We start from the raw sequence: 15,352 nt of genomic DNA on the forward strand, positions 1-15,352 counted from the left end.
TCGATTCATTTTCGGTACAGTACTGGAACAAAATGCAAAACATAAATTTGCTTGTTGTTTATTAGGAATTAGGAGTTTTAGTCAAACTGTAATTATTTTACTATTATACAAAATATGAATATGAAATAAAAAATAGAATACTGTTGTATAGTGCTGCCTAATAAGTTCAATAAATTATTCTCAAATAAACAAAATATATAAAATAAGCCTTACCATGAATAAAACATTCTCAAATAAACAAAATATATAAAATATGATAAATAAAAAACTTCTCACACAACTTTTTCACGTGTAAAGTGCAGCACTAACAGTTCAAGCCAGTGACGGACTGACCATAAGGCAATGTGGGCAAATGCCACAATGGCTGCCTGACGATGCGGCCGCTCGGCCGCAAATGAATAAATAAATGAAGTGCGTAGTGTTAACACAGCAGCAACATGCGCCTGCTCTTGGCACATCTGCGGCTGATCCACAGGTGCTGGAGCCCTTGCGCAACACAGCCACACACAGAGAGAGAGAGAGAGAGAGAGAGAGGAACAACTGCCCCCACCTCCACCCCTTCTACAAGCAGGTAGGGTCTTCAAGCCACCTGCTGGGCCAGAGGGGAAACATGTGAGTTTTAAGGGAAAATATGTAAAAGTGAAGACGGTGGGACAGATGATTAAAATAATGGAGTTTTCCGGGGAAAACGGGAGGGTTGACAGGTATGTGTTGATCTGAGTGTAAACAACCGTACGTGAGGGAAGTGACGTCGTCGGCTTGAACTCGTCGCTGATTGGATGTCGTGGCGCGATGCCGCCTGAAAAGTTTGATATTTTCAACTTTATTTGCGTCACTTCAGATGCTTCAGACGCGCCGCTTCAGACTCCCCAGACGCTTCATTCGCGCCACACTAGACGCTTCATTTCCGCCCTGAATCGCGTGTCATCGCGCCATTTACATTGATTTTCAATGTAGAGTTGCCGCTCAATTCGCGTCAATCGCATTCGGTCTGAATGCCCCTTAATGCTGCGTTCAGACCAAACGCGACAGACGCGAATACAATCGCTTGAGACGCTTGTATCGCGCCGCTTGATCATTTTGGACTATTCGCGTCATTGGCGCTTGACACTCAGGGGTAATAAAAAGACGACGCGCTTGCCCGTTCATTTTTGAACCGGTATTTCTCAACCCGCTCTCTTTCCACGTCGATCATGGCTGATATCACCACCGTTGCTGCACTGGACCTGCTGTACAAGTCCCAGAAACACCGGAAAACCACCCGCTGTCATGTCTGGGTTCATGAAGTCCTCCGGAGACACACGGAGCTGGGGGAATTTCACTGTCTCCTCCAGCAGCTCCGTCTGGATGACGACCAGTTCCAGCGGTACCTCAGACTGACCGGAGCCCAGTTTGATGACCTGTTAGCTCGGGTCGGTGCCCACACACAGCTACAATTAGCTTCTCCTCCATGTTGATCTGAGTGTTAACAACCGTACGTGAGGGACGAGACGTCGTCGGCTTGAACTCGTCGCTGATTGGATGCTTCATTCGCGCCGCGCTAGACGCTCCATTCGCACCGCCGCTGCCTGAATTGGGTGTCATCGCACCATTTACATTGATTTTCAATGTAGAGTTGCCGCTCAATTCGCATCTATCGCGTTCGGTCTGAACGCCCCTTAACACAGTTTCACGGTGTGTTAGACCATGGATTAAATTTTCACCGGAATATCCATTTAACATGCCCCAAAACTCACCAAACTTGGAAAATAAATCACACCTGGCGAAAAGTTATATAATCTATTGTCGTCCTGAATTTCCACCACTAGGTGGCGCTATAATCAAGGAAAGTGCGTTTTTGCTCATAAGTCATACTTTGTCGCACATTCAAAAACCTTATATCCACGCGTTCACTGAATTGTGCTGAATCTCATGACGTTTTTTTTTTTTCCGCAAATGCGCAAAATGTCAAAAACCTACTGTTTCGAACTCCTCCCAGGTAATTTCACCAATTTGCACCAAACTTTGCACACAGCATCTGTGGACCCTCTTGGCAAAAGGTTCCTAAAAGAATTTCGATAGTCCAAAGAATACTACAACTTCCTGGTCAAAAGGAGATGAACTCTTAATGAATGCACTGCTGGTAGCTGGTAAAAAAAAACTCTCACCAGGAAATGTTATCTCAGGAGAGCCCAACTTTAAATGCATTGATGGAAATTACAATGGACATTTATGAAATGGAGAGGATAACAGCATTTGTCAACTATAAATCAGAACAATTTGCCTCCCACGGCCAGAAATGGGTTTTCTACATAAAACCTCTTAGGCCTGATTTTACTTTTACTAACCAATAATAAGGTTAGAAAGTGTCACTCCCTAAAGGTTCATGGTTCTTTTCTCTGTTTGTTCATTATGTGTATATACACAAACAAAAAGACTGAGAATTGTAGCAAACATGAATATATGAAGAATGCATATGATATTTGAAATGCACTTTGTGTAGAAGCATGTTTGTCTTGATGATGAATACCAATAAAAAATAAATGATAAAGGCAGTCTAATTTCATATTTGGCACCGTGCCCACACCATAACACTTATGGCAATGAAATTGATAGAGATGGTAAAGACTGGCCCCTGTAACTCACACACGAGATATGACCAACAGGTGGCCCTATTATCAACATAAAAGCGTTTTTTGCTAATAACTCCCACATAATATGTCGGACATTGTTAAACCTTATATCTACATGTTCCCTGAATTCAAGGCCACGCCCAATTTCGCAGTTACCTTCCATTCGCAAAATCACGAAACTTGAAAAACGTACGTTTTCGAACTCCTCGTTGGCGATTTGATCGATTTGCACCAAACTTTGCATGTCGCATCTGTGGACCCTCCTGACAAAAAGTTATCAAAAGAATTTTGATGGTCCATAAAACGTCCAAAATATAAAACAACAAATTCCTGCACATTGTGGTGAATTCAGATTCAGATTCAGACCACTTTATTTATCCCAACTGGGCAATTCAGTTGTGGCTTTCCAGACGTCAAACATAAAAAACATAAAATCATTACAACAAACATTCAGTCATTCAGAGAACAATTTAAGAGGCACATGGGTACGCCATAGATAAATAAATGAATTAGTAAATAAATACATAGGTTAAATTCTTTAAAATTAGTGGGGTCTGTGTTTAGGAGTTTAATGGCAGATGGATTAAAAGATTTTGCGTATCGATTAGATTTGCTCTTCTCTTCAGCTTGATTTGGATCCCACATCTTTTACTTCACATGACAATATATACATAGAAATGTAGGAAATCTTGTTGACTTTCAGCTGATGGTATTATTTCAGATGTAGGACTTACACTTTTGGCTGTAGAAGCCATAGAGCGACAAGCACTCCAGCAACTCCCCCATAAGCCGCAATGATAATTTTTAGCCTACATTTCTGGAGGAGAGCAGACGGTACCTGTTTTGTCTCTCGCTCTGCCGCTCTCATTTTTCACTCTACAGAAATAAAAAAGACATCACAGAGTTCAGCAATGTCTGCTGTTACTTAACATTTTTTGCAGATTTCAATTTCTTTCAAAAATCGCATGAGTTTGGGAGGCATTTTCCTATTAATTCTTATGCCGACATTTTAATCTTTGGTTCTGCTACAGCTCCAGCATATGTACAGCCACTGAAACAGTTTGCCTTTTTAAGCTCTTTCAGCCCTCTTACTTTTCAGCTTTTCTGCCTTTTCAGCTTTTTCAAATATTCATCTTTCTGCCTTTTCAGCTTCTTCATACGTTCAGCTTTATGTTCAGCTGGAGAAACTGTTCAGCTATCAAACTGTGCATCTTTTTAAGCTCTTTCTGCCCTCTTAGTTTCCAGCTTCACTGCCTGAACTACATACCTTATTTCATACCAGCGGAAGCAAGCCACCAAATTGTAAATGGAATGACTTCCTCAACGGAAGGTGTTATGACATAAAATCTAATAATTATGACTTTTTTATCTCATAGTAACAACTGTAAATCTCATAATTATGACTCTTTATATAAATATTATTACTTCCTCCCTTATAATTATGATTTTATATGATACTTATGGCTTTTTATTAAATAATATTGATTTTCTATCTTATAATTATGACTCTATCTGAATTATGGCTTTTTACTTTCTCATTGTCAGTTATGACTTACCATAGACTATTTTTCACGTTTCTTTTTCTATCGTTAACTTGGATGATGACCATCTATACAAACCAAACCAAAATTACTGTAAATTAAAGCTATGAGCCTTTATTTTGACAGAATGGCGGAGGGATGAAAGAAACGGGGGGATTAAATCAGAGATGTCATGAGAGAAGACTTTGAACGATTATATGATTTGTAATGATTATATGGTTATCTATGTATCTAGAGAATAACTGATCCAAAAAAAGTCATGATTGATTCCCCACAGTTTAACACATGTTGTCGATGGTGGTTGCATGGCAGTGCAACCTACATATGTCATATTAATGTTTAATTTATATGTTTTAGAGGTACTCTCACTTGTAGAATCCCACACCTAAGCAGAAATCGGTCAGTTTATAAATGGCTGAAGTTAGCCACATAAGGTCATGGGCTATTGTAATTAATGAGTTCTCAGAGATTCTTAGTTTTTAAAACACCTTGGGAAAACTGCCCTGTGAAAGTGCTAGCTGTGAAATATTTTGCAGAAGCAGAATTTACTCAACTTGAGGGTCAAGTCTGAGCACAGTGTGTGCTTAACAGAGTTGTAATTCTAGGAAATGACTTGGTATAACTTCAAGCCTCCACTCATGTTTAGCCTCTTTTTACAGTGGAGGGTTGAAATCTCTTATTGGTCTTACGTTGAGACTTTTAGTTTCTGCTAGTGGTGCGTGAGTTCAGTCTTTGAGTGCCCACTTACACGACACAGTGGATACGTGACTGCAGCTGCCTGAGTTGCTTATCAGAGCTTTCAGCTATCACTGCTCTTAAGTATTCCGCCATCTGCAATAAACATGGACCTATCCAGCTCATATCCTGTTTTGAACCTGTCAACATGGTACTTTAGTTGAAGTGTCTGAACTCTGGGGACAACTGTGTGAGTCATTTCCATGTGTCTCATTTTTGATGTTGAGTCTTTAAGGAAACAGGGCTGAGCATCCAGCAGGAAGGGATTCCTTCAAGCTCAGACATCAACAACATCCCGAATATTACACCCGTAACGTAAGGGCGGAGGAATGGGAGTGAGCGTGGAAATGATGCCAGAGTGGCCCGGTGCCAAGGTCAGTCAGGAGCTTACCCAGAAATTCTGAGTGTAAACAGCGTACATCAAGGTGACGGAAATGCTCTGTGTCATGACTGACGTACTTTATCTCTGCATAAGCGCTGGTAAATGAGGCTTGTTGTTCCTGCGTGTAGGAACTTGATCAGTCATCATAGCTTGACTGTTTTCAGGCCCCTGGGCGAGACTTAAATAATATTTTCAGCTTGAGTTGTATACATTGATGAATGACCCACTGCTTGGTGGATCCAGACGCTGTCCATGAGAGGAGGACAATGAATATGAAGCCATCAGCTGGTGGTGGGACAAAATTGCAGATAGCGACTCAGAGAGCTGCTACGTAAGGATAGCAGCGATGAATCTGAGGAATGATGGAGAGAAGTCCTGCCAATAGAACAGACAGTAGAAACAGACATCACTGTCAGAAGCCCTTTCACACTGCATTTTCATATTGCAGCATTATTCTGCCTCACTGTCTGTATGATAGTTACAGTCTCTGTGTGTCCCTTGTTTTTTTTTGGTTTGTTTTTGTTGGATACGCTATCAAACTTGTACCGTCCAGAATTCTCTTTCTCTCATTAATTGAACACTAAAAAATGAGTTCTTTCATATTACATGTGCGGTAATTTGATTCATAGCTGAAAGTATTAAATATATTTATGCATGCAGCTTTAAGTTATGACAGGCTCATCACAAAGTACATAGAACATGCACGACAGAAACAATAGTCAGTACTAAAGAGGAAGAAATTATTAATTATTTGTTGTATTAAAATATTAAAATTTAGACAAAATAACATTTTACTTTCTACTGAGATTGCTTTCATCGCTATATGCACTGCGTCTTAACATCAATAAAACATTTTTTTATTTTCATCAATTATAGAACAATACTTGATACACAATTAAAATATTGAGCATTAAAAGTTTTCGGAATTTCTCTCAGTGTGACTCAGGAGCTGTCATCGCGCAGCCTGCTGCTTTGCTTTGTCTATCCTCCACAGTAGCTGTTAAAAGGGGCTCTCTCACACCGCTGAACTTATAACATCACTCATCTGAATCATTAGTGCGTCTGCTTTTCAGGATGCGTGCTGACTAAACTGTGTTGGTGCAGAACGAGGGGGCCAGAGGCACGATGGCAGCAAGCATGCCCGCTAAAATGGAAAAGATGGGGAGTGACGGGAGATCAAGGACTCGTTGCGATGTCCAAATTCGCTTGATGTAATTCGGTTTTTTTTAAGAAGAAAACAAAGAGACAGCGCTGCAAAAGACAACCAATTTTAATGGTTGCGAACTTTGCGGGAATTAGCCATGTCCCGGCCTTGAAAAGCTTTCAGAAGATGAAAACATTGCTTGAAATATTCCAATTATCTCAATGAAAACATGACTCAAAATACCTCTTCCAGTTATTCCCACAGTGCATCACACACGTAAACAGATAAGGATGTTCTATCTCTTAAATGGAACAACCACATTGCAATTAGGAAGCACAATAGGAACATCCTCCTCCACATTGAGGTGAAGAGTTACACCACCCAGGGGAGAATCTGCAGCAGTCAAAAACAAGCCCGATAGCACTGCAGCATTCGTAGACCAGTGCAAGCAGTGCTATTAGAGAGAAGGAGAGAGAGAGCGAGATACCAATGCAGGCCAGGCTGTAAAAATAGGACATGCTCTGCAATTTTGCATCACTTGTTTGAAAAATAATAAATCTGTGCCATTCCTTTTTGACTTCTCCAGCTGCTTCTGCTTTGAGTGAAACATTTCAATGCACAACCCGAAAGAAAGCTCTTATTAAAGCGAGGAGTTTACTGAAATGCATAGTTGTGGAAGCGGGCACATTTCTCAATCCTTTTTTCCGTACATTCTGCAGCAAAGCCTGTGCCGATTTGGTAATCAGGCCGCGCTTATGGGTAAATGGAAATCTAGCCTTCTCCTTCCCCGGGTTGGCAGCCATGTGCTGGCCTCCCTCTGTGCTTTTGCCGGTCGCCTGTATCTGCTTAGAACAGGTGCCGGATCCCGTTCAGCTGCAGCATTCACAGCACAGGTACGGGTGGGAGGCCCTTGGCCGCTCGTGCGGTCCCCCAAGTTTTCCAGGGGTCCCCATCTGTGTCCCTGCACATCCTCTGCCACATGGCACCTGTCCCTCGACGAGTCTGGTCCATTCTTCGTCCGGCGACGTACACGCCTGCCTGCCACCCCACACTCTGCCTGTTGTTGAGCCACAATGAGATGAAGAATAGCTGCACCCATAATCCCTTGCTGTGAGATGTGTGTGTGTGTGTGTGTGTGTTTTTTCTTCCTTCTTTTCCCTCCTTTGGCCAGATTTAGGGCCAAGTACAAATTGTAAACAGGTTATTATTCTGCTGTAACACACTCCAACTGGAAATGCACTCCGACAACATTTAGTGTTTGCTGATGTAAGTGTGTCTTTATCCGTCGCTCGGAGTCGTTTAATTTGGTGTAAAGTTCACTGCGTTTACTGTGATGAGGACGTTGTAATTGGTTTTGTTGTTTTCGTGTTGCAGAGCTTAACAGTGACGATATGATTATTGCAAATGATTACTGAAAATCACTTGGAATGGTAACTTCACTTCATTTGTTTGCGTATAAATGGTAATGAAGCGATCTGCCATCCACAAGGCAGAAGCTGACCCTTGAACACACCGTGACGTACAGTATCTATAGTAAATAGGTTTAAAGGGCATCTCAGTCTCAGACAATGATATGCCCTCGTCACGTAGTTCAAATCAGCCACTTCCTCCTGACCTACAGTTAATACGCATAGACCTTCATATAGCCGGAACGGTCGACCTCCACGTGTGACGCGATTGGACGCTCCCCTCTCCAGCTCAACAATGGACGCTGGACCAACCAGACAGTCAGCCTCCTCCGAGCCCCCGGAGGACACGATATTTAAAGTGATCACTGCTCACCTCGGTCCCGGCAGATGGATAATACTTTACACAGCTGTGAGATCTCCGCGCCCCATCCACACACACACACAGAGTCGTACGCTGTTACCTTGACAGTCACTGTTGAGTTCGAACCGCCGAGTTGTTTGTTTGCTCAGGGAAGTGACATGACGGCAGAGGAGGAAATAGGAAACATAACAGACTACCTGACAGACTCATTCCACGGGCTTGACCTGAGACTGGAACTGAGCCAGTCAGCAATCAGAGAGAAATAACAAGAGGAGGCTCTTTTGTTTGTTCAGCCTTTATCCTTGTATTCGCTAAATATTGTTAATCCTTGTGATCCTGCGCATGTGTGATAATTCAATTAGTCAAATTAAAGAGGTGATTCCCTCCCTCATTCACAGCAGACGGGCGCTACAGACAATTCCTCCAAGTGCATGTGTGCATAAAGTGTAACGTTGACAACAGCGTCACGCCACTGTTTGTTTCCTCTCTCGCTGATTTATTGCAGCTGAAACAGCAGCGATGACTGTTGCAGGTTTTTCAGCAGAAGGCTCTGACTAAAGGTTACCATGACAATGAGTCAACTTCTAGGGAGGAAAAGATTGAGGCTGACAAGTTGAGCGTTTTGCCCTCACTTCCCGAAAGCGTGGAAGTCACAGGATCCACAGTTCTCTTTAAATGCCCCTGTAGAGCTCCCGTGGGAGTTTTGTAAACCAGTCAGTGATTAGTAGTTTTGTCATTGGAATCGGTTAAGACGTCAAATGTTGATAGGTTGTTGATCACAGCAGCTCCATTGAATTACAAAGTAATTATATCATACCCTTACTATAAGAAGCAAATGTGTTCATTTATTCCACGTATTTGAATTTTTAACTTGGTTGATCTTGACTGTGTTCGCTGTCCGCTGATAACCATCCATCTCCAGTGTTGTTGATTTTGAATTTTGTAGATCATCGGGATGGTGCACGTGTAGCTTCGAGAGGGAAATTTGGAAGAGAAAGTGGAGAGAAGGAGAGAAGAGAAGGAATCCGTCATGATTGATTTTCGTGACTTAGTAAATCGAGTAAATAAACTGTCCCCAAAAGACGGCACAATTTCATAATTTGTTGATATTTGCAGGACCCTTCTAAGTCGTAACATTTGTAGCTTTAACCAGCTTGTTTATTTAGTTATGGAATAAACACTAATGATAACATGATGTTAAAATATTTTGAAGTTTGTGTTATTACCTTGTTAATATTGTAAATGTGAACTTATGAGCTATCATTTCTTTTCCGAAACTACAATGTGTCGCTTTAAGGACTTTTCCTTGTGGTTTTTTCAAAATAATCCATCAAACAAATACTGGATTCATTGAACAAAAATGAAGCTGTTTTTCTTTGCTCTTGAAGAGTTGATATTTTGGAGATCTGGAGCATTTTTTCTTTTTTTTTTTTTTTTTACAATTTCTAGACATAATCAGCAGATTAATCGATAATGAAATAATAATTGGTAGCTTCAGCCCAAGTGGCCATAATGGTTTTCTGAGACATCCGGATGTGAAATACTTGTAAAATGAAAATGATATGATTCGTCTGCACTGCTCAGGTGTGAGTCAAATGATGATGCTTTGTTGAGGCTTGAGTCTTTGTCCTTGTGCGTGCTCCAGTGTCCTACCCTGAGGTAATTGTTGACACATTACAGGGCGTTTTTACCCAGGGAGTCTACAACGGCACCCTGACCTGACCCTGATGACTTCGGGGTTGACGTGGCCCCAAAGACTATGTTCTCACCCCGCATGCCTGGGGCACCACCCTCCCAAAAATACGGTCGCACTCAGATGGACCCTCTGCAGAGTTCTGGACGCCTGCAGGCACAGAGGGTAATGATCTAACCCCGAAGAAATGAGCACAACGTCTGCCAGCTGCAGACACCGGTACTTGATGAATGTTGTCGTTCAGGTCAGTTTAATCACATTCGCAGCAAGGTGTGTCAGAAGCAAAGGATTGTGGTTGAATATTTGTACAGAGGTGTTATGCGTGGTGCTCGTGTTATTGTTTTGTGGCTTCGGAAGAAAAAGACAGGCTGTGTGCATGTTTGTGGTGCGTCTGTGGTCAAGGTATGACACGGCCAGGTTAACAAAGCTTCTCTTGAAAAATGGCGGGTGAGTAAAGACGGGTAAGTAAGATGCTAATCGGCGCGGCAGTGTTTCCTCCCGCTCGCTGAACAGCGGGTTCCCTTCCCTCTCTCTGGCTCTTTAATGCAGGGCCCAGCCAGGCCCAAACATCCTGACGGAGAGAGGCTTTTCCCTTATCAGTCAGGAAACACCGCTCCTCCGCCACATCCTCTTTACAAGAAGCACGACTCAACCGTTCCCAAAAAATGCAGGAAGACCAGCCAGACTCCAGGATTTGTCAAAAGCCCCCTGAATTCCTTTTATCGAAAAAGAAAAATTCAAGAGAACAGAGCGGGTGAGAGGGGAAGAGGAGGGGGAGAAAAAGAGAGAGAGAGAGAGAGAGAGAGAGAGAGAGAGAGAGAGAGAGAAATGAGGAGGGTGTAAAACAGTCAACGAGGCCCTGGGATTTATTTTTTTATTTATTTTTGCACAGATTACGAAAGGTCTGCATCAGCAAGATAGAACGGGGGGGGGGTGGGGGGGGGGGGGGGGGGGGGGGGGGGGGGGGGGGGGGGGGGGGGGTGGGGGTCCGGAGTGCCTAAGAATGGCACCCAGAATAAGACTCTGGGAAAACAAAGGGACGGTGGAGATGGAGGCGGGCGGCGACGGCTGTGCCTGTTTTACACTAATCCTCTGAACCGGGATGAAATGAAAGCGAGAGGAGACGGATGGAGAAGGATGGTGTGATGGGAGGGTGGGAAAAAAAGCAGCAAGCAGGGGAGTGGGTGTCAGAATGGGCCACTAGTGCTAGTACAGCAACTAGACAGAGCCCGAAGTAGAAGAACGGACAAGTGACACATACCACTGTCATCCAATTTGTGTGTGAAAACTTATTGTGTAAAACAACTCCAGTATTGCTTTTTATTTATGGATATGATTGTATCAATTCGGTGCTGTGTATGGAAGTGATATTTGTGTCTCACCTGCTCCTGCGGGATGCCTTTAAGCGTATCAGTTATTCCCAGTATCTCTTATTTAGGTGTAAGAAGGAAATAATAATAAATAAAAAGTAATCCCTCTGCATTTATATAAAAAATGAACTTTATTTTTAAATTATTGTCTTTCACAAACCTAAATCAGCATACAGTTATAGTTACCATTATTATTTTCCATCGTAGAGGTTATGATTATATATTATTAAGTAGTTGAGAGGAAGTATAAACGCCTTTTTTCTTCATGATACACCGTTTTGTTAGATTGCATAAGAAATGTCCAACGGAAACCTCATTCAATTACAACTACTGAGGTAAGACTCCCAAACTAATGAGAGCGAGAACATGTATGATACAAACATTCGAATGGGGAAAGCGTTGATAATAGCGTTACAGTTAGCATTTATGCGAAAAACATCAAAGGACTTAAATTAGCTTCTAAAGAGCATCTGTACACGCCGCGCCGGCGACAGTTACTGGTGACATTTACAAGTGGACGACAAAGTCTTTTACGATTGTTCTCTGACAACTGGAGGTGGCATACTATAGTATTTTGTGTCTGCATCCCTGAGTTGTCCATCTCCCCTTTCTTCAGATTCCTCCAATTCGACTCTTTGTTCTTTCCTCGGCTCCGGACAATCAATATTGCTCAGTAATCAGTTCAGGTTTCAATCAATGGCGGGAGGAAGTTGCTCATAGATGCTAATACGAGATCTGAAAAAATTACAAACGAGAGCAGAGAAAGCTTTCGTCGCTAGCACCCAAATGCAACATCGTCCCAATATTCTTCACCCATGATAAACCCTGAAGTGTCTCTGATCAGTCTCGGGTGCAGTGGGTGCTTATGAGATGCCGTAGTTGTTGTAGTAGGCCGCCGTTGCGTCCGCGAGCACTGAAATGAGGCTGGTTTCTGTGGTGCTGCTGGGACACGAGGTGGCGGAGGCGGCAGACGCCACCTGGATGTGTCCAGTGACAGTCATGCTGCCGCCCTGTTCGGGATGGAAGCCGCCCCCAGTGGAGTTCAGGTACTGGTCGAACTCGTTGCGGTCCACCTCGCCCAGGAGCTCAGCTTGGCTTAGCTGATCTAGTGTCTCCAGGTGACCCTGCGTCTCTGGTGGGGGGGACAGCTGACCCAGGTGGCCCTGATGGAGCCCGTGGTGCATCTGGGGGAAAGATGAGGTACTGTAGTAAGACAGCTGAGGGCCGGGGATCAGCCCGCCAGGACCACTTTGGGACATGTGAGGGATGTGACCTATGTGTGCGGCCCCACAGTGGATTTGGGTCTGAGCGTAGTCAGTGTGGTAAGGAGGCGGGCTGCCCATGTGTGTCTGGTTCTGGTGGTGCTCGTCGGGACAGGAAGCCGAAGAGGAGCAGGAGACGGAGGAGCTACCAGACGTTGAATAATAAGAGGGAGGCACATGCTCGTGGTCCATGGCGTCTAAGGGGGACATCTCAGGGGGGGTGGGCAGGCCGTAGGGGTAGGTGTCAAAGCTGCTGTTGGAACCAGCCGGGTCCCTGAAGGTTCTGACGCTGGGCAGTGCAGGACTGGGGCTGGAAAACCTGCTGCCGACACTGTTGGGACCGCCCTCGTCTTTGTCGAGGGGGTGACAGAGGGCGCGCTGGTCGGGCAGGGCGTTCTGGTCAGGGGCCAGGCCGCTCAGGAGGAAGCCGGGGTCCACTCGCTTGCAGATGCGCTTCAGCTGCTTCTTCCGGCGAGGCCGATACTTGTAGTTGGGGTAGTCCTGCATGTGCTGCACCCGGAGCCTCTCCGCTTCCTCCACGAAGGGCCTCTTCTGAGGAGGAGTCAGGGCCTTCCAGGACTTACCTGCAGGGAGAGGAGACAGGAGATTTATTTCATTTGAGATAAAAATCCTCACATTGGATCAACATGTTAGTCTGCAATTTACTTCTAATTCAATGTTTAAAATCTATTATACATACACAATAATAAAGTGGCTTCCACTGAAACAATTTCCACAACTTGTGAAATATCAATTAGATGTTCTGAATAATTTTTAAAGGTGTAGGATTGTGTAGCTTTTTGGGGATAAATAAGATATTAATTCATATGAATAATAGTGTGATGATTGTGTGTTGTTCAAAATTAAACAGAAGTTAAATAGCATATAAACAGACACAGCCTTACATAAAAAAAAATATGGTTAGTCTTCATTTACTTTATAAAAATGGTACGACATTTAAAAAAGAACATCTCTATTAAAACTTTCACCTCAGCCTCAGTGTTCGGCTTCCTCTCTGGGTCATAATTATATTTAATGGACTTATCTTCCAGTAATAAACGCTCTAATTCAAATTAAACACAAGTGCCAGTGTTACCTTTATTTATGAAGCACATTTGACATGTACTGCTGTTCCCAAATTGGCTTTAAAATGATCCCCGCGTGAGTGCCAGATGCGGAGCTTAATTAAACACTAATCCAAATCCAACGCAGAATGAAACATTTCTCTCCTTTATTTGTCCACAGTCTGAACGAATTCCAGCATGATTGGCGACGTGGAACTTTTAAATTCAGACGATTTTCGCCGACGCGCTTCGGTGAAGTTACGTAATTAATCGAGCTCGTCTAACGACCTGAGCTTACAGACGTCGTTTTGTCGTTATTTTCTAAAATATATTTTTTATTTAAAAAAAAGTTTTCTTAAGATGGATTTTAATTAGTTCATCCTTTTGGCGTTTGAAACAACCTGAAAACTTGTAAAACAGCCGAGGCCTGGTGGGAAACGCGAGGGTGCGAACGGCTTAATAATAATAATAATAATAATAATAATAATAATAATAATAATGTTAAAAGTATATCTTACCCAACATCTTGCTGAGCTCGGCGTTGTGCAGGTCCGGGTTTTGGACCGCCAGCCGTTTGCGCTCATCTTTGGCCCACACCATGAACGCGTTCATGGGCCGTCGGATCCGCGGCTCCGGCGCCTTGTCCACGGGAGTCCTGTGCGGGCCGTGTCCGTCGGCCACGTCCCCGTCTCCTGGAGGACACTCGAAGGACTCCGGCCACGACGAGTACGCGCTGATGAGGGCTGCCATCTGCGCGCTCTCACCTTCTCCAAAAACTTCACGGGCGCTTTTTTTTCCCTCACCTCCTCTCTGACAAAAGTTCTCAGAGGAAAGTAAACTGCAGGCTGGAAGACAGATAGAAAAAAAAACAAAAACTACAGGAATCCACACACACTGACTGGATGAGCAGAGCTGCAGCAGTCAGATGTCAGCAGAGGTTTGAGGGGACAAGCCACAGATGTGCTCAGGCAGCGGCGCGCTCCTCCTCGTGAGTTATGATTCAGTCTTTCCTGGTGGATGGGGGGGAGCGCTTTATATTTGAGGAGCAGGTTCCAGGAGAAGCCCCGGAGGACTCTCGGCTCCTCCTTGATTGCAAGTTGAGCCCCGTGAAAAGGAAGAGAGAGACAGAGAGAGAGAGAGAGAGAAGGCAGCATTTCAACACTACTTACTACTCAAACTGGCCCCACAACAAAACAACAGTCCTAATAAAATCAATGGACGTGATTATTTCTGTCATATTCTCAGTTATTTTTCCAAACTCACTGGGGACAAAGATTTTATTCGCAGACAGTTGAGGAAAAACAAATCTCTTGTTTAACATCAGGGCTTGCTGCTGCGGTGACAAAGAGACGCTCTGCAGCTTCACCCTTTTTCTGGCCAACGCGGAAAACCTCTCCTGGAAAACTTCTCTAACCTGTTCTGCATCCTTAACGACACTGCGCGGCTAACTACACTGGTTAAGTGGCTAATTCCAGTGAACTCCACCAGGGTTGTTTGGCACAGTCTTGGCATGCAAATGAAAACAGAACACTCCCATCTCTACAGAGAAAGGCTTTTATTTTCTTAAAAGAAAACACACACAAAAAAAACAGGAAATATTGCTTTCTAAATATATTTTTTTTCAACATGATTCCAGGACATGGAAGTGCCCAAGCTCCTCTTTTTTTCCACAGTTTTGGTTGAGGATCAATTTTTTTTTTTTTTTAGGATTCCTCTGATCACATCTGTGTGTGTGAGAGGACAGATAAAAAACCCCTACTGAACACACACTACAAACAA

The 15,352-nt window shown here is 43.6% G+C and overlaps 1 protein-coding gene across 1 annotated transcript; it reads right to left on the reverse strand.

Moving 5' to 3' along the window:
* Positions 1-11,359: 11,359 nt before the first annotated feature.
* On the reverse strand, positions 11,360-14,323 carry sox7 (SRY-box transcription factor 7). The gene is made up of 2 exons (XM_030404437.1): positions 14,092-14,323; positions 11,360-13,093 (listed from the first exon to the last, which is right to left on the reverse strand). Exons 1-2 carry the CDS (start codon positions 14,321-14,323, stop codon positions 12,111-12,113), a joined length of 1,215 nt encoding a protein of 404 aa, XP_030260297.1. The 3' UTR covers positions 11,360-12,110.
* Between the last annotated feature and the right edge of the window lie 1,029 nt (positions 14,324-15,352).

The sequence above is a fragment of the Sparus aurata genome, chromosome 22, assembly GCF_900880675.1.
Source record: "Sparus aurata chromosome 22, fSpaAur1.1, whole genome shotgun sequence".
Classification (NCBI taxonomy): Eukaryota; Metazoa; Chordata; class Actinopteri; order Spariformes; family Sparidae; genus Sparus; species Sparus aurata.

Bases quoted from the DNA above. Each gene is read 5' to 3' on its own strand.
- sox7 (XM_030404437.1), bottom strand. From the start codon at position 14,323: ATGGCAGCCCTCATCAGCGCGTACTCGTCGTGGCCGGAGTCCTTCGAG. The intron at 13,094-14,091 runs GTAAGATATACT...CTCTCCCTGCAG, and splicing joins CGAGCTCAGCAAGATGTTGG to GTAAGTCCTGGAAGGCCCTG.